Source organism: Chelon labrosus (assembly GCF_963514085.1).
Source record: "Chelon labrosus genome assembly, chromosome: 4".
NCBI lineage: Eukaryota > Metazoa > Chordata > Actinopteri > Mugiliformes > Mugilidae > Chelon > Chelon labrosus.
In genome coordinates, this window is record NC_140340.1 from 6,748,761 (window position 1) to 6,771,563 (window position 22,803).

General features: G+C 39.3%; 1 protein-coding gene across 14 annotated transcripts; it reads right to left on the reverse strand.

The window, feature by feature from the left end:
* Positions 1–530: 530 nt before the first annotated feature.
* On the reverse strand, positions 531–22,271 carry znf740a (zinc finger protein 740a). 14 transcript variants are annotated; one of them, XM_084543253.1, is made up of 21 exons: positions 22,093–22,271; positions 19,626–19,788; positions 19,247–19,429; positions 18,660–18,776; positions 17,870–17,990; positions 17,536–17,619; positions 15,780–15,863; positions 14,262–14,345; positions 13,721–13,804; positions 13,230–13,313; positions 12,825–12,908; positions 12,051–12,134; positions 9,767–9,850; positions 9,328–9,411; positions 8,899–8,982; positions 8,400–8,483; positions 7,598–7,681; positions 7,096–7,179; positions 5,591–5,674; positions 5,055–5,173; positions 531–3,880 (listed from the first exon to the last, which is right to left on the reverse strand). In XM_084543253.1, the coding sequence occupies exons 2-21, from the start codon at positions 19,668–19,670 to the stop codon at positions 3,707–3,709; spliced, it is 1,935 nt and encodes a 644-aa protein (XP_084399379.1). In that variant the 5' UTR covers positions 19,671–19,788; positions 22,093–22,271; the 3' UTR covers positions 531–3,706. The 14 variants fall into 14 exon arrangements, with proteins under 14 accessions (XP_084399379.1, XP_084399372.1, XP_084399378.1 ...); XM_084543246.1 differs by having other exon boundaries at positions 18,630–18,776; XM_084543252.1 differs by lacking the exon at positions 22,093–22,271 and adding an exon at positions 21,714–21,970 and having other exon boundaries at positions 18,630–18,776.
* Between the last annotated feature and the right edge of the window lie 532 nt (positions 22,272–22,803).

The window sequence follows — 22,803 nt, forward strand, 5'->3', positions numbered from 1 at the left end:
GGCAGAAGTTGAGTAAAGGTCATTTCATTTTACATTTTTCCTCCACTGATGTTGCAATGACAAAGATTCACCTCCGTTCTGGGGTCGCCATGAAGTTACTTGAATCATTTTAGGATAAAAACATAAAGTGTGAGAATAGGTTTTGGTTTAGAGTAACTTCTCCCATGTAATCTGAGGTGAAAAGTGAGAAAAAGTGAGAAGTATATAATTTACAAATGTCAGGGATTAGTTACAGCTGAAACAGGATTTTAAAAACATTAAGGAGGTTTTTCCATTAATTAACACCTCCATATTAAACCAGATAAATGTATCTTTATTAACAGGATATGTGCCTCAGCCTTTTAAGACTGCTGTAATTAAACCCTTAGTTATGAAACCCACTCTAGACCCAGATGTTTATCCTTGCCACCACCGTCGCCTTCAGGCTTGCTCTGGGTGTTTCAGACCAGATGTTGTAAATGAGACAATTTGTATTGTTATTGACACAACATAAATAAAATTGAATTTAAAATGAAAAGAACATAAAAGAATTCCTTTACAAAGTCTTTTATTATTTCAGCATAATAGTAAGAAGCCTCTCCTCTGATTTTCATACAGTTGAAACTAATTGGATCACGAGGGTACATATTAGTTAGCCCATTTTACAATAATCATTGTAACATTTTTTTTTTTTTTTATTATTTTTTTTTTTTAGGAAGTTATTCTTATGCACTCATTTTCCTACACAAAATAATCAATATCAAGATCCTATTTTAACTGAGGACCATAACTCTGCATGCAAGACTAATAAAGAAAACAACTAATCTGTGATAGCTACTGTTATGCTGTTGTTCATCTAATACCATTATCAATATAATTTACTACAAATACCAGGGACTTTGTATAAGAAAGAAAAAAAAACGTTTCCTTGTGGTACTACCGCCTCTAATGTCAAAATCACCGAAACATACTGGGCTCTGAACTGTACTGATCCAAATTGTTCTGTCCGCCTTCGAGTTGAGGAGAAATAGGCTTTGTCTAAAACCTAAATACTAGTACAGTTTGAAGGAAAAATATCTATTTTTTTTTTTTTTGTCCTTTTCCTTTCACTCCAGTGTTTACAATTTCATCAGAATAAAAAAGGTCCTCGAAACAATCATTAAAATGTGATGAGAAACTCTCAGACAAATAACCCTTTGACCTGTCTGAAAAAAAGAAATAATAATAATAAAAAAAAGAATATGATCTGAGACTCTATTGCATTTTAACAATGACACTAAAAACAATAAAAAAAAAAAAAAAAAAAATGACAAAAAGGTATTAACAAGTGACATCCACTATATACTGTATTGCCCTTCAGCCTCTTTCAGTCCGTGCTCACACCGGCGTGATCCCTTCCACAGACCGGTGGAATAGTGTTTCCAGAACAAATTATTGCATTTCTCAAACTTGGTCCCTTTCGCTCGCCAAAGGATTATTTTTTTTTTTAACTTATCGCTTAAGAACCGATTCCCATCTTTGTGCACACTTCAACACATCCCACAACTTTGCCTTGACATTAATGGACCATTTAAAAAAAAAAAAAAAAAAAAAGATATATACTTTTGGTAAATTAAAAAAAAAATTTAACTCAGAAATTTGCTCCTTTTTTTGAATTGAACACAAACATCTCTCCCTCCTACTATCCAGTCTCCACGTTTATTTTATCCGGACAACCTTCTAAGAGTGATCCAATGAGACCGCCGCCGCCGTCGTCAGCGGGTCATTCCACCTACTCAGCACTGACATTTCTTGGGTGAACACCACAAGGACCACTCGCTCACCAATCAACAGAAAGGATCAAGTTTGAGAAATTCCTCCGGCGAGCAGCGAGGAGGCCCGTCTCACCGGCCTCCGCCCTGCCGCCTTCAAAGACTTCCAACGCCGTAGTCAAAAAGAGATCGTTTGTTAACATGATCGTTTAGCACTACAATGATTATTTGTGTTTCCGCAACTTACTTAAGGCTAAACCCAATGACATGACAGACATCCATTATTAAACACCGACCACGTAATATTTGGATGAAAAGGCAATTGTTAGTGCGCGGCAGAGTTGATTCTGCCGAGGCCAAAGCACTGCAGTGGGAAAAACTATTTAGCACTACTGACTTCTCACAAGGACTGTCAAAACTCCGAGGGGGGGCTCCTTTAGGATTATATACCGTGTTACACTGTTATCAGTAACAATGACCCAAAAATATTCAATAGCATAAAAGACAACTCTCCGGACAGAAGAACACATTAGTCGCCACTGAAGCCGTCGACATTCAGTAACCATGATAGCTTTAGGGTAGAAAATAAACATGGCGGTGATGACGATGATGATGATGACGATGAAAGGCTAGCAAATACATCTGATCCACAATATTAAACAGTTGAGAAAGAAAAAGGCAAATAATTAAAAAAAAAAGAAAGAAGAAAGAAAGAAAAAGATACGTACTAAGGCCACAAGATTTTTTGTATACCCCTCCGGCTAATCTCACAAATCTGTACAAACAGAATAATGGGACTTCTAGTGGCCAGCCTGCATCAATGAGAAAGAAAGAAAGAGAGACTCTGTATGTACAGCTGAACGCACGATAGCACGTACTTTCAGCACACGTAGGAGGAGGAGTAGGAGGAGCGCTCGCCAAGGCTGCTGCCGCCATGTTCCTTTCCCTGAGTCGCCAGCATGTCACGCACGACACAACAAGAGATTAAACACGTGACACTCCTGCGACCCCGACTCTTCGTTCACCCGCTCGACTGCAGCTCGTCTTCTCGCCTTTTCTTTTTAAAAGTCCTGGTTTTACACTTTTTCTTTTTTTGTTTTCCTCCCCACGACGCTCACAAGGTAACTCAGGTTTTACCTCAGGACTTGACGCAGTGGAACAGTGGGAACAGACTCTCAGTTTCTTTGTGGCCTATTTTGTTCATTGTAAAAAAAAAAAAAAAAAAAACACCACTCAAGTCCCCGTAGTGAAATAATAATAAACATTTTCAATTATTTACACAAAGTAATCAATAAAACTGAACCTTCCGCGCTGATAAATCACATATCGGATTATATTCAAATCTAGACGATGCTTTTTGAATGTCTTGGCTGCCAACGGCAAGCAAAGTCTGATCCACACATGAGATGTTGACAGAGCGGCGTCCTCTCTTTACCTGGAGGGAAAGTTCAGTTTTAATAATTGTGTCCTAAGTGACGAAGCCTTCGAGTCAAAATGGGCCACATAAGAAAAAAAACAAACAAAAAAAAAACTGGAGAGAACCTCAAAATCTTTTCTTCGTCACTTCATCCCATCTCTCGCCAAAAAACGTCAGGATAAACGATACCCAGTGCCCTCCCCCGCCCCGAGTACCACCAGATGCCGATATTTTTGAACAACAATAAAAACTTTTTTTTTTCCTCAAAAAAATCAAATAGTTTAAGTACAAAACAGGAGCACTGTTCATCACAGAAAAGTCTTGTCTTTTTTTAAAAAAACAGGGAGGGAAAAAAAAGGAAACACAGTAAAAAGTCGACAAAAACAAAAAATAAAAATAAAACACAAATGTCCCGCTGTCATTATTAATCCCAAGACTGGAGCTGCGAGATCAGCCTGTGCTAGAGTGTGGCGCCACTCTGCGCAGAGCTGAGAAGAAGAAGAAACCCTGTGGCTTGTCCCGTCTCTGCCGGTGGTGTGGGTACGGGGAAGCTGGAATGTCAGACCGCAAGACGACCCGGGGGCGGATGCAGGGGGCTCCAGGTTGGGGGTGCGGGCGGTGGTTCCTGGGGGTATGGGCGCGGCTCGCAGCACGGCTGGTTCTCTACTTTGGCTACGCTGCGACCCTGGCACAACCGCCGATGCCGCAAAAGCCGGTCTGTGCGTGAAAAGTTCTTCAGAAGACACAAATTGGACATGGTTAGTGTTTGAAATAGATGTGGGCATAAATCTGATCATACACTAAATATGCTCAGGTAATAAAATCATCATTAAATTTAATCTGATTTATTTTAGTATGCAACTTGTTGCACTATACGGCAATATGTGGCCCAACAATGAGTCTTTTTAATACTTTTTTTTTTATATTTTTCTGGAAACAAAAATGATTGACGACTCATCTTGCACTAGTGGGCGTGTACTAACTCTACAAGCCCCTCCCCTCCCTTTGTCTCTCCTTAAAGGGGAACTAATTTATTTTTTTTACAACCTGGACCTCATTTCTGGCATAAAATACGGTCGTTATGGTCTATTTCGGGAGATATTTAGATCTATGTATATCCATGTAGTGGGAGTGACTGGGGCACCGAAACTCAGCCTCTAAATAACGCATTATCTGCAGCGAAACTCGTTCATTTCACCAATATTTTGTTATGATACGCTAGTGCTATACCCCGTTGAGTCCGGAGTTAGCTGTTATCATCATCCGGGGTCTGTAGACTGACTTACGAACCATAGCAGCAGCAAATTACAGGTAAGCAAGCCGACAGTCGCGGGTGCACACGACGCTCAGAGACGACATCATCCAGGTCAGAAGACATCCAGGTCAATCTACAGACCCCGGATGATGATAACAGGTAACTCTGGACTCAACAGGGAATAGCACTAGCGTACGATAACAAAATATTGGTGAAATGAACAAGTTTCGCGGCAGATAATGCGTTATTTAGAGGCTGCGTTTCGGTGCCCCAGTCACTCCTACTATATACGCTAATCTAATTATCTCCTGAAGGAATACAAATTACACAAAAGTTACATGGGTGAGTAAACGACTGTATTTTATGCCAGAAATAAGGACCAGGTTGTAGTTCCCCTTTAACAGGCAGCACTGACCGCTTCAGCTTTAACATATGGGGCAGTTGCTGACCAATCAGAGCACACTGGGCTTTTCGGGAGGGGGGCCACCCACATATTTATTTATTTATTTTTACAGGAAATCTATGCAGAATCAAACTTTTTTTTTTTAAAACAACATAAAATTGCTAACAAACAAGCAACTGAATTTGCATCTAAATTTAAACAACACATGACAACTAGCACGTTTAACATCAGGGTCATTTTGCTCCATACCTGCTGGCACCGCTCGCACTGGTAAGGCTTCTCTCCACTGTGGACACGCTTGTGTCGCTCAAGGTGGTAGCGCTGAATAAACCTCATATCACACATGTCACATGCAAATGGCTTCTCTCCTAAAAGAGCACACAAATACAAAGTCAATGCATCAATTTTAGTGTCTTGTACCAACAAACTGCGTGCAACTTTCTCACTTACTAATCTTTATTTGCAAACTACATTTCCAACATTTAAAGAAAACAGTTGGAACAAACTTCAACTTTCAGCATCTGAAAAGTGATATTCTAAAAAAAGGCCTCGTCATCAACTCATTATGTGTAGATCAGAGTGGAATTTCTTATTTTCGTGGCCCAGATCTACGCAACAATGCCCCACAAATTGGAGCAGGTTTTTTTTTTTTTTTTTTTTTTGAGACTGGTTCAACATCCCATCAAATGACTTGACAATCCAAACTCGAGTTTGTCGTGACCCCGTCATGTTGCAAGCACCAGTGCCTTTTCTCAGTGATAAGGGTACGGTAAAGGAACGCATACCCGTATGAGTGAGGCTGTGTCTCTCCAGGTGGTTACGCTGAATAAACCTCATGTCACACATGGAACAAGCATACGGCTTCACCCCTACACACACAGAGCAATATATTAGCCCTACCACCCACAAGTGCAAGAAATACAACGTTCAAGCTCAAGCTAGCTCTAAGGCTAAAATACTTGAAGAGATACTAACTCATGCTACATAAATGCAATTTCCATTTTATTTAAAGATTTGATATTGAAATGTTCAGACATGCAACTAAGACCATGAATTAAACTGTGATATTTTTTATTTGTCATAATATGGATGTCTGATTTTAAAGATGCAGCGTGTCTTATGTGTTGTACAAGGTTAATATCTAAAATCATTACGTTTTCTGTAACATCATTGCTGAACACTGCAGAAAAAAACTTTCATCATCATATTTTTCCTCACCTATACCGCCTACATTTACACCATGATAGGTTTTTACACCTTTTCCTCCAAATTGAAGTCCTCTGGATCTATTCTACACTCATCTATTATCTATCTGTTTTAATTGCCACTATAGAATCAGATGCTATCATAATTGTTATGGTGGAACTGGCTTGGCGTTTATGCGTTGACTGTGTCAGAATCCTGGGTGACGGTGGTTCTTTGCCCGTCTTTAGTAAGGCTGTGTTTCAAAGGCTCATTGGGATTTAAAATTAAGAGTAACTGTGGATTTGTTTTGTGCTTTTCAGTTCTGAATATTGACTTCTGAGAGCCACGTTTAGTGCTGACAAAAGACAGAACAATGAATTTTTTCTTGTGTGTTAACCACAAACTCATGACAACAAACTGTATTAATCCTAAACAGATTGTAAATGATTCTGTTTTATGCAATGGATTCACCCTAATCCAGGTAATGTGTCCAGACAGAGATCACAGGTGTAAATGGGGTAATGTTGTCGCTGAGCCTTTTGCTAGGTCAGCATGAGTGTGTAACAGACAGGATGGTCAATGACTAGATAACAGGATAAACTACTAGTTTCAGTTTAGGTTACAGGTCTGTGAGAAGAAGACAGCCTATTTTTTTTCAAAGCACGTAAAAGAAATTACTCTCATAATACCATAGTAAAGTAAAAGGTGATCTACAGTACTGTGAAAAAACCTTTAGGCACTTAAGATGTTTAGACTCCATGGGTGAACGGTGTCTGATTGGTCTGCAATGTGACAACTACTTAAAACATGCAGCTTAAATCATGAAGAAGTATTTTCACTGGGAAAAATAAACAAGAACAAAGCCCTGAGCTTAAAGTTGTGGAATCAGTCTGTGATTAAGAGATAGAAGATACTGACACAGAACAGAACCTGACAACTACAAAGACAAAGGATGGTCACAATAGTCTATGTTTTACAGTGTATGTGAATTTAAATGATGAATAAAGGTTATTTGTGGCATCTTTGGAAACTTCTTTACATGTGGTGCCTAAGGCCTTTGCACAGTACTGCACATAATGTGAAGGGCAGGTGCACGGACCCATACCCGTATGAGTGAGGCTGTGTCTTGCCAGGTGGTAACGCTGAACAAACCGCATGTCGCACATGGTGCAAGCAAAAGGTTTCACACCTAAACGCAGAGCATCAGTGTTGTTATTTTCATGGCTTTTAGTTTCTGTTTCACAATCCATCAATCAGTGACGTACTTTTAAAAACATCTATTTACCATTGATGGGTTGTTAACCACTTTTCGCTTGTCATAACTTTTCCTACATAGAGTGCATGCTGAGTGTCGCTTCCAAATCCAATTAAGAATACATTCAAGCGGAGTCGATCAAAATTTCAAATCCACAGCTAAACACATCGCATGAGCTGATGATATCAAGAGTTTCACAATCATGAGAGTTGTTTTAAAATCGCCTTTACACACATTCTTACTTTTACAGAATAGTAATAATGGTAGTAGCCTCACAGTCAACTGAGCTTATCATCTAATGTGTATGCAGTCTGCTCTCTCAGTAACATGGGTAAGGTGGGCGGACGCATACCCATATGAGTGAGGCTGTGTCTCGCCAGGTGGTAGCGCTGAAAAAACCTCTTGTCGCACATGGTGCAAGCATAAGGTTTCACACCTAAATGCAAAGCAAATTACTTTACCTCAGTTTCCATTCTTCACCAATTGATACCTCATCTATTGGTTATTAACCACACATTTGCCAATTCATGCAAAAACAAATAAATAAAAAAAGATGTGTCAAATGTTTATTTTATATAAAGAACTACACAACTGACCATTTTATACACAGTGCCGCTTAATAGTTTGTAAAACTGATGCAAAGCATCAGCAGGTTGTCACTTTTAAGCAGCACTGTATAACTTTTAGTATCTTAAAGGGTCATGACTACAGTCTGGGAGCGCTGTAGCAAGACTTTAAAATTTGCAGCTTGGGGTCATAGCTTAATAGCTAAAGTAAAGTTAAAGTATTTTGCTTAGTTTCAATCTGAAAACACTTCAAGTGACTGAAACTTTTACTACGTGTGAAAGTGTCTCATGAAATATTCAATTTCTTCTCTGAAAAACTATTTCTAACTAGCGCTTAGAGCCAAACTGCAAAAACAAAACAGCTTTAACAGCATACGCTAAATGTGTCTCATGCCGTTTTTTTTTTTTTTTAAAGTAAATTTTCACTGAAGATGCTAAATGCTCCTGAGACTATCGCTTACTTCCAAGTTAATTAGTTAAAGAGGACACCTGCGTTGCCAATGCTGACGCTCCTGATACTGGTACAATAAAGACTGTGTACTAGTGACCTGTATATAATGTGAGGAGGGCAGGTGCACTGACGCATACCCGTATGAGTGAGGCTGTGTCTTGCCAGGTGGTAACGCTGAACAAACCTCATGTCGCACATGGTGCAAGCAAAAGGTTTCACACCTAAACGCAGAGCATTAAGGTATTATTCTCAGACTTTGTGGGGTTTTGTGTTCACAATCCATCAATAAACAATATACTTCAAATATCAAATATCTGTTGAGAATTGATGGGTTGTTAACCACCATCATCAATAGATCTTTTTTTAATTTGTGTTTCTTTTTCTTTCAACCAATCGTCAAATCCACAACTTAACACATCACATGAGCTGATGATGTTGCAGTCATGTACTTCATTGCACTTTTCATTTATAATGTTACATTTATGCACATAATGTAAAGTAGGCTTGATGAGGATCACCCGTCTGGTCAGTTTAAGAGGATGCGGGTAGCTACCGCAGATGGCTCCTCTGTTGCTAACATAGTGGAAATACAGTCTGAACTCTAGAGTAACATGGGTAAGGTGGGCGGACGCATACCCATATGAGTGAGGCTGTGTCTCGCCAGGTGGTAGCGCTGAAAAAACCTCTTGTCGCACATGGTGCAAGCATAAGGTTTCACACCTAAATGCAAAGTAGCAGTATTATATTACTTTGCCTCACGTTCCATTGTTTAAAAAAATTTAGGAGTTACCGTTTACACTATTGGTTATTAACCACACAATTGCCAATTCATGCAAAAACAAACTTTTTTCTTTTTTATCATAATCCATTTTGTAGTGTTGAAGTTATCAATAAACAGTAAAACAGGGAAATGCTGATTTATGGTAATCCTGCTGCTCCTTACTGATAATGGCTAACATCAACACACTGTGAAAACACTGTTAAAATGCCTTTTACAACATGAAACAGGTAGAAGTGAACTAACAGTGACACTGAATGTAATGGGCACGGTGCACGGACCCATACCAGTATGAGTGAGGCTGTGTCTTGCCAGGTGGTAACGCTGAAAAAACTTCATGTCACACATGGTGCAAGCATAAGGTTTCACACCTAAACGCAGAGCATCAAGACAATCATTTTTGTGTCTCTGCAACAGTGAACAAAGTGAACCTATTATCTTACTTCACAAACGAAATGCGGGCTAAATTGTTATCTGTGGTTAATAACCAATGTCATACCCTAAAGTAACTGTACAATATGATATCATCAAGATGCTCTCAAGAGGGGCACTAGGAAAAAATCCACTTACACAACACATGAGCTGATGATTTCATCTAATGGAAATAACACTTCTAAATCTCATCCAGCAGAAAACTGTGCATGATTACAGGTATTTAAGACTCAAGCATAGCAGATGTTGCAGCATCCTAATCTTGTGACTGAGTTAAGATTGGCAGACGCATACCCATATGAGTGAGGCTGTGTCTCGCCAGGTGGTAGCGCTGAAAAAACCTCTTGTCACACATGGTGCAAGCGTACGGCTTCACCCCTACGCACACAAAGTACCAGCTTTAGCATAAAAAAAATAAATTAAAAAACTCCAAACTGCCAAAAATGATCGATGTTCAACTTTACTAATTGCTTAGTAAAGTTCACTTGCACTCGTCAGCGCTTTGTTTGAACTGGAAATTCCAGCATGCTTCGGAAATCTGCCTTCCAATTGGGCTAAATGTTTAACTTGGAACGTCTCGACACAAAGATCAAATTTGAAAAATTGACAAATAGAGACAACATCCTACGAGGAAAGCAAAATGTTCCTAAACATAACCAAAACGAAAAGCCAACCAAATGACGAGCAAACTAATTTAGGCGAAATTAAAGTCCCTACAGGGCATATTCCAACTGGCCCGGCTAAAGTTTTTCGATCGAATAATTTCAACATACCGCGCGCGGTAAAGGTTTCTGGAATAGATTTGTTTACGCAGATATTTGAATTTTTTTCACGCTGATCGCAGACAATTTTAGGCAGTTGGCAAACAACTATGCACAAGACAGTAACTTTTGACAGTGATTTGCAGGGAAACGTATGATTTAACTTGAAATAAAATAAAATAAAATTCTAAATTGTAATCCAAGAAAAATAAACTCTGCTCTCTTCAAATTTAAAACTGTTAATGTAAAAAGCAGCTGACAAGATTACAGAATATCCTTAGACAGACATAACAGAAGAGGTTATTTCTAGACCATTACTTTGAATTTGAAATGACACAAGGACTAATTTGGGTAGTTTATTAGCCCTAAACTCATTTTCACCTGGAAAATAATAAGGTTTAAATATTAACTAAATGTAAATTCCCATCAACTGAGACTCCAGCAGCTGAAAAGCCCTTTATCAGTGAACAGAACTGAATAATCATTTTCTCAGCTGTTCTAAACTAATCAAGACTCTCCCTCTATGTCATTACATGGAAATGCCCAGAGTCCCCGTTTTTCCAGTTCTAGCATTTCAAAAATTTTACGTGATTTTGGACACTTACTGGACGTCTTAACGCTCAATGTGCATTAATATTGTGACAGTTTCAATCAGGAGAGTAGACATTATTAAATGGTGGAGTAAGCCATTCCTGAGAAAGACATCCCTTCCTTCAAAAACTTGGCGCCCCGAGATTCTCGTGCGTGAACGGCGAAGGCTACACCACTAACGAGAAAAATGTGGACGACAATACAGTAGAAGTCTCTATCGTTAGCTAGGTAGTGTTGCTGCTGCAAAAACAACACGCAGAGACAAACAAGATGGTGTGCCAGAACCAATATGCCACCTCTGGACATACTACAGCTAACGCTACAGAAACAGGATATTTGGGTTCAGTGAAAAAGCAAAACTAGTGCTACCCACCTATCATGCAGAAACAGAACAGCCGCATCCGTCTTCGAGGGTTTCAACACTTTGGAGTGTCTCCACTCAAGCATCAGTGATGTTTAAAAAGCTCCTACCCCTGATCTGATCATCGTTACCCCTTCATATTCTCCTGACCTTTTCCTCTTGGGCATCCCTTCTTCTTCTTCCTCCTCCTCTAATGAAATTCCCTCTCACTCACACCACACCCTTTTCTCTAATATCCCCTCACCACACCAGAATTTTCTTTTTGTTTTACTCCCATTAATAGACCTAGGACTGTGTACAAACACCAGTTTTTTTTTTTCAGCTTGACACTTGAAAGACCGTGTAAGATCTCTTACATTTAGTCAAAGGTCTATTGGATTAGAATGGCTTACTCTACCTCCATCCCCTTTTCTATTGTGTACGACTTTGATTATCAAATGGATGTGTGTCAAAAATAGAGGCAATCTTATTGTGCAATTATGAGTCTGCAAGTCATAGAAAACAGAAGTCAATCAATGCTCTTCTCAGCAATTATGTCGTTCATGCATTTATAAAGTCTGGCTGTTTTTAAGCAAACAGCTGACTAAAAACTACAAACCAGAGTGGTCTTAGTATTTTGCTTCCTGGTCATCATGTCATTTCATATACAAAGTATAGGAGATGTATTACTGCACATGGGCTTATGAAGATCATTAAAAAATGCTGCATAACAATTAGCACTGGTCAGTATAGTGACAAAAAGCAATACAAACTCGAGTTTGAAGCAGCCATGTAAACATTTCTGTGGGGCGGGGGGCACATGCATGACCCAAACCCCAGTAGAGAGAGAGAAAGAAACAGGGAGGTTTGAAGGAAGAGGACGTACCTGTATGAGTTAGACTGTGTCTCTCCAGTTGGTAACGTTGTATAAACCTCATGTCACACATGGTACAAGCATATGGCTTCACTCCTAAACACAACACAACAAGGTTAAGATGCATTTCAGCGCAGTGACTTAAGTTCATGAACACCAAATCTTAAAAAAGCAAAGCTAAAGATACTTTCATGTTCTTTACTAATGACAAAATTCTGGTAGACACATTACACAAAAAAAGAGATAATCTGCAGACATTAACTCAGTTAAGAAACACGCTGCAGTTTGGAGCAGCTTGAGTAATATTCACTCAAACTGTTGATTAATATAACACAGAAGCTTGTTAAAGATGAATCACTTTACCAGACAGGCCAAACTTTTTCTAATTTTTCAGATGAAACCACAGGAAAAGTAGCCTCACCTAGTCGACATTTTAGGCTAGTAAGGTCTACACTTAAAATGCTTTTTTGCGTAATGTGTCTTCCATTAAATATGTAATAGAGTAATCATAAATAAACATGCAAAAGTACCATTACAGTGTTTCTTTTTTTTTTTTTTTTTTAAACTGAGAGTCACTTTTTCAGTGGACAGTTTTCCAACAAAGCCTAAAAATACTATTGCAATTTTTTTTATTTTTTTTTTTAGGAGGGGAAATCAATTTTACCAACTATGGAATTACTGTAGTTTTGCACACAGAGGAGCTTATCAATGTCAAATAAATAGTGTGTAAATTGTTTATATGAAAGGGTTTCACAGTGAAAGGGGGAACAATTAATTTGAGCATACCAGTATGAGTGAGGCTGTGTCTTGCCAAATGGTAACGCTGGAAGAACCTCATGTCACACATGGAGCAAGCGTATGGCTTCACCCCTAAACGCATACAGTACCACATTTTAGAAAAAAAAAATAATAATAAAATAAACCTTCTTATGAACTATGAGCACAGAATCAGGTCATTACATATGCTAGTCATTGGTGTCAAGTATTTTATAAACACAAATATATCTGTGATGTTGACTCTAAAAGCAGTTAGCAGATGAAATTATGTACACCATAATATGAATGTGGATAATACAGAGTACAATATGTATAGTGTCAAAGTACTGTCACAGTAAGATGTTGAAAACACACAAGGGCAAATATCTACAACCCCTGATAGTGCCAGGTGAGAGGGATAAGTAAAACTTATACCCGTATGAGTGAGAGTGTGTCTTGCCAGGTGGTATCTCTGGAAAAATCTCATGTCACACATGGAGCAAGCATATGGCTTCACCCCTGCACACACAGAGCAAAATGATTTGTAAAAAAAAACAAAAACAAAAAAAACAGCACAATGAACTTTACAGGACACACTCACTTCTTATTTATCCAGACATGCCAAAGCAGTGGCACAGTACATACATTCAGCTAACACTGTCTAACCAGCCAACATGCAACAAAACTTGGTCCATCTCTTTAATGCCGGCTTGCTTAGCATCCCAAAAAAAGTCTTTAAACTCAAGTCAAGGTGCAATTTACAGGAACTGTGGCAGCTAATAGAGGTAACTTGGAAATCCTGTCCAAAATAGAGCATAGAGGCTAAGTCGTATGGCTTGATGCTTACTAATATTTCTTTCTATAAACAGGTTTTCTTAATATAGGGCGTATGGGCACTAATATAGCAAAGAAGGGTGAACCCATACCCGTGTGAGTGAGGCTGTGTCTCGCCAAGTGGTAGCGTTGGAAAAATCTCATATCACACATGGAGCAAGCGTATGGCTTCACCCCTATACACATAAAAAGTATGTAAAGAAATTAGTTTCAACACACAACCATCAACTCTTCCCTCAGAATAGCTCTTCTTTTGGTTCTAGACGTTACACTATCGGCCCGAGACAGATGAGGTTTGAATTTTTGCGTTGCGGCTATGTGTACTGCAATTAAAAGTGGGTTGTTTAGTCAAATGGGGAAAACAAAAATAAATAAATGTATTATGAAAATTAATAATTTCACAGAACAAAGTAGAGCATTCAGCAGGGGAAAGTTGTTTGTACTCTCACTGTGTATATTTACATGAATAGCTAAAAATTAAACAATTTAAATGTCTGGATACATCTTTAGGTTTCTGAAAATGTGCATTTTTTTTGAGCCGATAGTCATTCTATTCACATTGCTATGAGTAGGAAAGCTAAAACACTTCTTAAAACACCTCTACCTAATGAACTAGGGCAAGCAGACGCATACCAGTATGAGTGAGGCTGTGTCTTGCCAGATGGTAACGTTGGAAGAACCTCATGTCACACATGGAGCAAGCGTACGGCTTCACCCCTACATACACAAAGTATCAACACATTAGCTAAGACGTTCCTTCAGCATCATGTACAGGCATTAAATCACTGGGACCTGGGAGGCATTCGACAAGTCTAATCAAGCTTCGTGCAAAGGGGCAATTTATTTTTTGAAATTATTGCGAGTTCACAGCTCATTTTCAAATAAGCTTGAGTGCAACGTGAAACTTAAGCAGCAACAAAGCGTAAGCTAAGAGTGTTTAAAACAAGACACGCCAGCAGAAGGATAGCTAAGAAACACCTGAGGCAGTGATCACACTGGCCAGCTGAAGCAGAAACGTTTAACGTGCTTCTCCGCCAATCATCATTATGAGCGTCAACATTTTTTAGCTTAATGCGGAGCGCGCTGCTTTCAACTTGCGTCACTTTTCAAACTCTGTTTTTGTTTTACGGTGTGCTCGTTGCCTAACCACACCAAAGAGATGACCTGCATCTGCTTTCGGAAGCTTCCAATCTGATCTCCGCCATTAAACTTACAGCAGCAGAAGCACCTGTGCCACGATATGATCGACATTTTGATAAAAAAGCCCGACATTTACAGCTTTGAAACATGCTAAATGAGTGTGGACATCAAAGGACTATTCCCATAATTTACCATGGCCTACATCAGACAGTTACTTTAGCAGAACTGTTACCCAGCCCTTACCGGGAGTGATTTGTAGTTGATGCACCGTAATATTTTCGAAAACACCAAAATATGTATGTTTACTGAAAAGGAAAGAAAAATTCCTGTACATTACTTAAAATGTTTGTCCTTAAAGTACAACCACTAATCTTCTTATAAACAACTCGTTCACTGGGTAGATTTTTCTAAAAGACAAAATATACTGTAAATGTGGATGTAAATGCTATACTACTATGTAAACAATGAATGATACAGCTACCTTTAATTCTTGCTCTGTTAGACTGAAGCAGCAGTAAAATAAATTGGTATTTCGGTGCAAAGCAATGGTACAAAAGGGATTATGCACTTTGAGGGGTCCACAGGAGCACTTTTAGTTGACGACAGGTGTTTGGTCTTATTACCTGGCTATCCTTCTTATGTCTGAGTGCAGCGATATTTTTATGAGTCTTAAATTAGAAATAATAAATGGCCGATATCAAGTGCATTTACAATATCATCAACAATTATAGAGTAAAGACTTGTTTATATGGGATCATACAGGTCTGTATATCAACTAGGTCAATGCTCAATAAAAGAATCCAGTTTTGTTTTTTTCTGAGCACCTACAGTGTAGTTTGAAGCCCACGTTTGCTTGTATGCCATTTGTGTGGTTGTCCAGACTGTAAATGTTGTTGCTTTTCAGGCTTTCTTGGATTACATAATTAAATAAGTCAAATAAATACCAATTATGGGGGGGAAAAAAGAAAAAAAAGTTAGAACTAGAACTGGGTACGGTAAATGGACGCATACCCGTATGAGTGAGTCTGTGTCTCTCCAGGTGGTAACGCTGGAAAAACCTCATGTCACACATGGAACAAGCGTATGGCTTCACCCCTACACACACAGAGCATACAATTAAAGGCTATTCAGTCTATTAAATGAATGATAATGCGTTAAAATAAACAAAATATATATAAAAAAAATTTAAATCACAAAACGTTTCATGTGGGAAAACAGAAAAAACAGATGCAGCGTTGCTACAAGTGCTTACTCAAACTACTGGGATATTGGATTAAAACAATTAGGACATATACAGCCATGCTGATTTAATTGTATTTGTTCAGTAATCATTTAGTTTCGGAGCATTTCTGGTTGTGAATACTGGGGCAGTAGACACTGATTTGGAAGAACAATGTGTTGGAAGTTGACTTACCCACAGTGCATACCTCTTAAACAATGAAAAACAAAGCATGTTGTGTAAGACGGTGCAACGCAGATATTGCAGATTTCTTTTTCATTAAAGCCCTCAATTTTCACAAACAACATAGTCCTTTGATGTCCATGCAGTTATTTCCACTGACAAGCTAATGATAACATCCAAAATGATTTTAAAAATACATAAATAAATGTATGGATTGCATGTTTCTGTGGCCTGTGCTTTGAGGATTTCACATTCACACACTGGGGTCCGCAAGTTTGAGTCCACTTTCAAGTCCACTATCAAAAAGTCTGCTTGCTATTACTTTGAAATTGAACTGATGCACCTTAAACATCAAGTAAAAAATCTCTGTGAGGAACATTTAGCAGCATAAAACCGATTCTACATTGCAGATCTACAGGGAGTGCATGCTAAAAAAAAAAAAAAAAAAAAAGACTTTCTGAGTTCAATTGTCCAAATGAAGATTTCAGGAATAAAGCAGCCAGTATGCTTTGACAGAAGTGATTGTGGGATGGTCAAACAACGAGGGTGATCACAAGCGGTCTGTTGTACTCGTGACCACAACCAGCTGTGATGCAGCGTTGCCCAGTGGTGCGCTGTGAGGTGTTGTGCTGCACAAGGTGTTTACCGAGCATGCAGCAACTGCTAGATGTCAGGAAACGTACACTTTGTGCACTTATTTGCCTGTGTGTAAATGTTCTTTTAAGTAACACCGCCTTGTGAAGACCTGTGCATCAAGCATCACACATATCTGGAGCATTTGCACCAACAACACTAGTCCAAATGAACAAGAAAAAACACCTACTACTACAACTAGTTCTCTCATTAAACAGGAAACATCTCTCCTTATGTAACAGACAGTGGGCCAACAAGTTTCCCAGCTGAAAACAAGAACAATGCCCTTTTTTTTTTTTTTTGCAGACAAATCAAAGTTTGAATTCAAACAAACAAATTTCTGGCTCCACAGGCACCAAAGCGTGACTCCTCTTCACAATCGGGAAAATGAGAAATGTGCCTCCTCTCTGCATTCTACAATTATGTGGGGAATATATATTTATTATAAATGCTGAATAAGAAGAGTTTTTAATAGTGGACTCTGGACTACTGGACCGCACTGTTTTACACCGCCTTGTAAAATTTTTCCTGGCGTTGGGGACAAATACAGACTTTGAATTATGTTTTTTTTTTTTTTTTTTTTAGCTGAACAGATTTTGGGGGGGTGGCTTTGTTGGAAAATTACTGTCCACAGACAAAAATGAACCCTGAGCATCTGTCCATTGATTCAAGTGACAGACTACATGAGTAGTCAAGATTTATGTAATATGGGTACGGTTAAAGGACGCATACCCGTGTGAATGAGGCTGTGTCTCTCCAGGTGGTAACGCTGAATAAACCTCATGTCACATACGGCACAAGCATACGGCTTCTCCCCTAAACCGAAGAGCACCAGTTTTAGTTAAAGTCCCCACAGATACCAATTAGCTGTGAGGCAAAAAGCTATTACCAAACAAGGTTTTAAGCAGGCCATTGCAAAACCTCACAGTTGCTGCACACTCTTAAAGATTCAGTCCAACTCAAGCTTTCAGGTCCTCTTTCAACAAATCATTCATTTATTTAGGCAATAAAATCTGTCTGGCTTATTAAACAAGTGTACTCGGGTTGTTCCGAGCGTGAACCATACCTGTATGAATGAGGATGTGTCTCTTGAGGTGGTAGCCGCTCCTAAATGCTCCGTAACAGTGATCGCAAATAAAGTTTTTCTGCACTTTGGACGATGGACCATTCTCATCTCCACCTGTGCCCTATGGAGAACAGTCAAGAAAAGTGGTCAGACATTTTGAATCCCGCCTCAAGAGTGCACTAATGGTGTCGACTACGCTATAGTGCATTTACCTCACGAGCACAAAGGCACAATCTGTTAAATACGTGCCTCTATCAAATCCAATTAAGATAAAAAAATATCTAAATTCATCGTATATATTTTCAATGTTTTATTTTTCCTAAAACTGAACTTATCTTTGGTGTGAGTAAGGCCAACATAAAGTTTGTTTCGTTTTTTGTTAAATACAAGTAATTTACATTTGAATTGAGAAATACCCCACAATCCCTTCCAATGGCCTGACGCCCTCATGTTACTGCTCCCCCTGTTATGCACACAACTGCAGTTATTGTGCTCCGCTTCAGTCTGCTCCCCTCCCCCTCTTTCCTCTCTGGAGATCCTCCACCCCCTCCACATCTTCCCTGAACTCCTCCCCCCACCCCCACACAAACAAAATGAGCACGCATGAGAGCTCCGAGTCAGGCACACTTGAATAAAGTTAAATGCTTCCACAAAATGAAAATATGTCTGGAGGAGCTGAAGGCGAATTTTTATGTAATGAGGAAAAAATTAACAAAGCACGGCAGCGACCATTCCCGGTTTAGCAGTCATAGCCACTGACCTTCCCCCCCCTTCCTTCTTGTTCTCTCACTTTGCAGGGCGTTACTGATTTCCTGTTCTTTTTTTTCTGCTGCATGTCCTCATTGGCCCTCATCTCCTTCTCATCCAGCAGGCGGGGAGCCTGGAATTCACCTTCCTTCCGGATGAGCTGAAAAAAGCCAGGAAAAGTTAATTATTTCCTATTTTCAGAACCGCTGCATTTAAAACTAAAAACACGACCAAAATGTAGTGATTTAGCGTGAACCTTTGCCCCTACGAGCCACCGAACCAATTGTGGGATGCATTCAAGTTTTTTTTTTCCTCCCAATTTAGTAAAACAAACACATAATTTAAAACTATTCAAACAATTTAGAATGAATGATGCATATCTCTTTAATTTCTCTACATTTCGATCCATACATCACACGTTGGGATTGTGGCAATGTTTTTTGGTATCCTTAAAAGCATAATTGACATAAACTGTCTAGTTTTTAAGCTTAAAGCCACTAAAACACAATGGTTGTTGTGTAAAGACGGATAAATGGCCGCAACTGTGTTCAGAGTTAAAAAAATATAACTATCTATATCATAAAAGCAAAGGGTTTTCACTCTTTACAACGTTAACAACATTTCCCTAACCAGAGGTGGACAGCTCATTCCAGATGGGAGGATCATATGACTCTGGGGAGCACGGTCAGGTCCGTCTCTCTGCGGCGGTCCATGGCCAAGTGGAGCCATCATTTTTTTGGGCGGAGCGCCCATGGAGCTGGCCTGCATCAGCGCCATGCTGGAGAGGACAGCCTCGCAGCCAAGCAGCCCCGCCTGCAAAGAAAGAGAACGAAGAGCAACACTTAGCCAGCTACATTAAACACTGTCTGCAATTTGAAATGTTCTGCATCTAAGACAGTAATGCCAGTCACATGGCATTTGCCAAGGCAGTCATCAACGACAACATCCTGAGTGACACAAGACTGCAACTAAAGTTATTTGTAACCACTTTGGTGTTCTCAAAACAAACCCATTTCATATGGTCGCGGACTGAGCTGCTGGGCAGATGTGACATTGCTGTGGTATATGTGAGCGCAGGGACAGGGGTGGGGACAAGGTCATCCAGAGATCCGTCAGTCAGGATGGTCGGGCTGGTGGGAAGCCACACCCACCTCACTCATCTAGCATTAAAACTGAGGAAGAGGAGGATGTGGATGAAACAGACAAACATTAAATTACAACAGCATCACTCGCTGTCTTTGTGGTTAGATATACCAAATAAAAAAATCAACACAGAAATATTCCTCATTTGTGCAAATTACTTTTAGTGAATTTAGTGAATCTTTTGTTGTTTTGTTTAAAGAAATGCATTTGTATACTTATAATAAGAAAAAACTGACAATAAACTGGAGTTACTGACTGTGGCTAATATATCATTTTCTTTTTTTCTTAAGGTTTGGTAGTTAAAACTAACTACATTTCTTATTATATTTCGATGGGAAATAAAAAAAAAACGTAACAGCTCAAACAGAAATTTTACGGAAGCTCAGGGCTTCTATAACTGATAAGACACAAAAAATAACAACTACTTTTTATACCATTCACAGGTTAAATGATGATGGGGCATTATGACTATTACTATGGAAATCAAATATAGTCCATTCTATTCTTCTAAAGCTTCTAATGTTTATATATACCAAAAAATCTGAGCCACAGGGGAAGTGGAACTCATTGTTTTAAATGCCAGCTCTGGTTTTCTCCTATAAAAACTATACACTTGGGGGTGTTGGAGGCATAATCATTAAAGCTGATGGAACAAATGACATTATATTATATTATCACTATATCATATCGCCATGAGTTACCTTAATAAAATCATCTTAACTCATCTAAAGTGTAATTTTGCCTGCAGTCTCACAACAAGGCACACTTGCATGCATTTTGTAGACTACAACAGCTTCATAAAGGCAGATTTACTCCCTAAAAGTGTTTATATAACCCAAGGAAACTGATCACACACACACACACACACAAAGGTGATGGCTGCACAGAAACTTGAGTGAAAAAGAGTGAAACCTGAGGATAAATCACTTCACACTATTGCAGGACATGTTATGCAACGTGATTGAGGAGACAACTGGTATTTTAACTAGCATGTTCAAATCCAAGACGGGTTTAGCATTTCAAAAGGCGTGCATAAATAATGATTAAAAAAAACAAAAAACACACACACACACACAATGTGATGATTTCTTCTACCTCAACCACAAAATAAAGTTAAACCACATTTAGGAGTACAGAAAAAAGAACTGTTGCAATCTGTATGAGTGGGTTTTTTTGTTGTTCTTATTGAGGTTAACAGAGAAAACGTGAGTGGGAATGACTCTACGTGTACTACACAAGCGAAATGCAAAATCTACCATTAGTTATGTATTTAACTACACGTATAATCAAACGCGAAAGGCTCGATGTCTGAACGCGTGCTTAACTACATTACAAGAAAGCGCTTTGTTTTTGTATTTCGACCTGAGGTTTGTTAAGTGGAGTGTTAGGAGGAGGCCCATTTATTCACTCAAAGAACCGTTTCTCGATCTTGTGGAGGATTTTTTTTTCTCCCATTTTCACATTAGGGTTTAGTTCTTTGCTTCAACAGTTGTTAAAGTTAGCGGTTAAGTTCGTAAAAGTTAGCAAGATGCAGACAAAAAAAAGAAAAAAGATAGACGTTAACGCTACAATGCTTTGGGCTAACACGAACCCATTGACGTTGGTTAACTAGGGTTAGCTAACGTTGCTAGGAAAAACAGACAGCTAGCGGAGAGCTAACATCGGCTAACGCTAATAAAAAAACCTACACACCATTTCGTGTGGTTATATTATATTTATCGGCGTTATGTTAGTAACCAATAGAGAAATATGTGTAGGCTTAATATTTTGTCGCTTTTAATTTTAAGCATTTGTTAAGGTGGCCTTCGCGTTACGTCCCAACCTAACCTAACGTTAGTTTTGCTGATGTTGGACAAGCTGGCTAACATCAGCTAGCCAGCAGCTAGCTGCTCGCTGGCGCCCTCGCCCACTGTAACGTTAACCCTCCTTGTAGTCGAACAAATTCTTTGCCCACCTGGTCATCGGTTTGATGCGGCGGATTAACGAATATATATATATTTCTTGCAAGCAGGGTCGATTAATCGCGTCACCATAATACCACCGCAAGACACAAGCTCCGCTGGTTCAAGACGAGACTGAGCGATAAAGACATTTCGTGATGGCCGTCGCTGCCAGAGCCTCCCCCCTCCCGATGGTTAAGCTAACATTTGTTAGCGACCTAGCAATGGCTAACACTGACGCTGTTATGTTGAGTAAATCCACTCGCCGCCTTCTCCGAGCGACGGTTTTACAAATGCAACAGCGGGGGCGTTCAATGCACGGTTAAAAAAAATCACCGGGCGTCGAAGGAGGAACAAAAAAAAAAATAATAAAATCAAAAGATACTCGCATACCTTTCTGCTTCACTCGCCCGACGTTTTCAGTACCGTCTAGTTTACAAACACAGGAAACGCCACAGGATGTAACCCACTCCCCCACACAGCAGCAGCAGCAGAGCCTCCTCAAGCGAAGAGAAAAGGGTCATCTTCTGCTATCAGCTCCCCCCGTGAACGAGTGAGTGGGCTGCTCGAAGGAGAGGAGCGAACACTTAGTCCATTTTCACAACCGGGGTGGTGGGGATACGTGTACACATATGCCGCCGTGGCCTCTCTGGGTTTGCAGCAGATTTCACTCTCCCCCGTGTGAATAATGTGAATCCACGCAGATGGAAAGAAGGAGCGAACAGTTAAAATGACACAAAACACCGGGACGTTCACCTACACACTCAGTGGGTTGATACTCAGACCGGTGGCCCTCTGACCCGCTCGGATAACACGCACACCGGGCCCTAATATTATTATTATTATTATACTGTACTGCTATGTCCACGATCGTTGCATCTTTTATTCTTAATAAAGATCAATTAATATTATTAGGAGGATGCTGGTCGGTGACGTCATCGCCAATTGTCTCAACAGGGATCTATTTTGAATTTATTTTGCACGTTTCTTTTAGAATAAAATAGTTTATTTAGAACATGTGCGAGTAACATAACAAAGTAAACTGAAAACAAACAAATCCAATAAGAATAGTCAAAACAAAAATAATACTGTGAACCCAACATG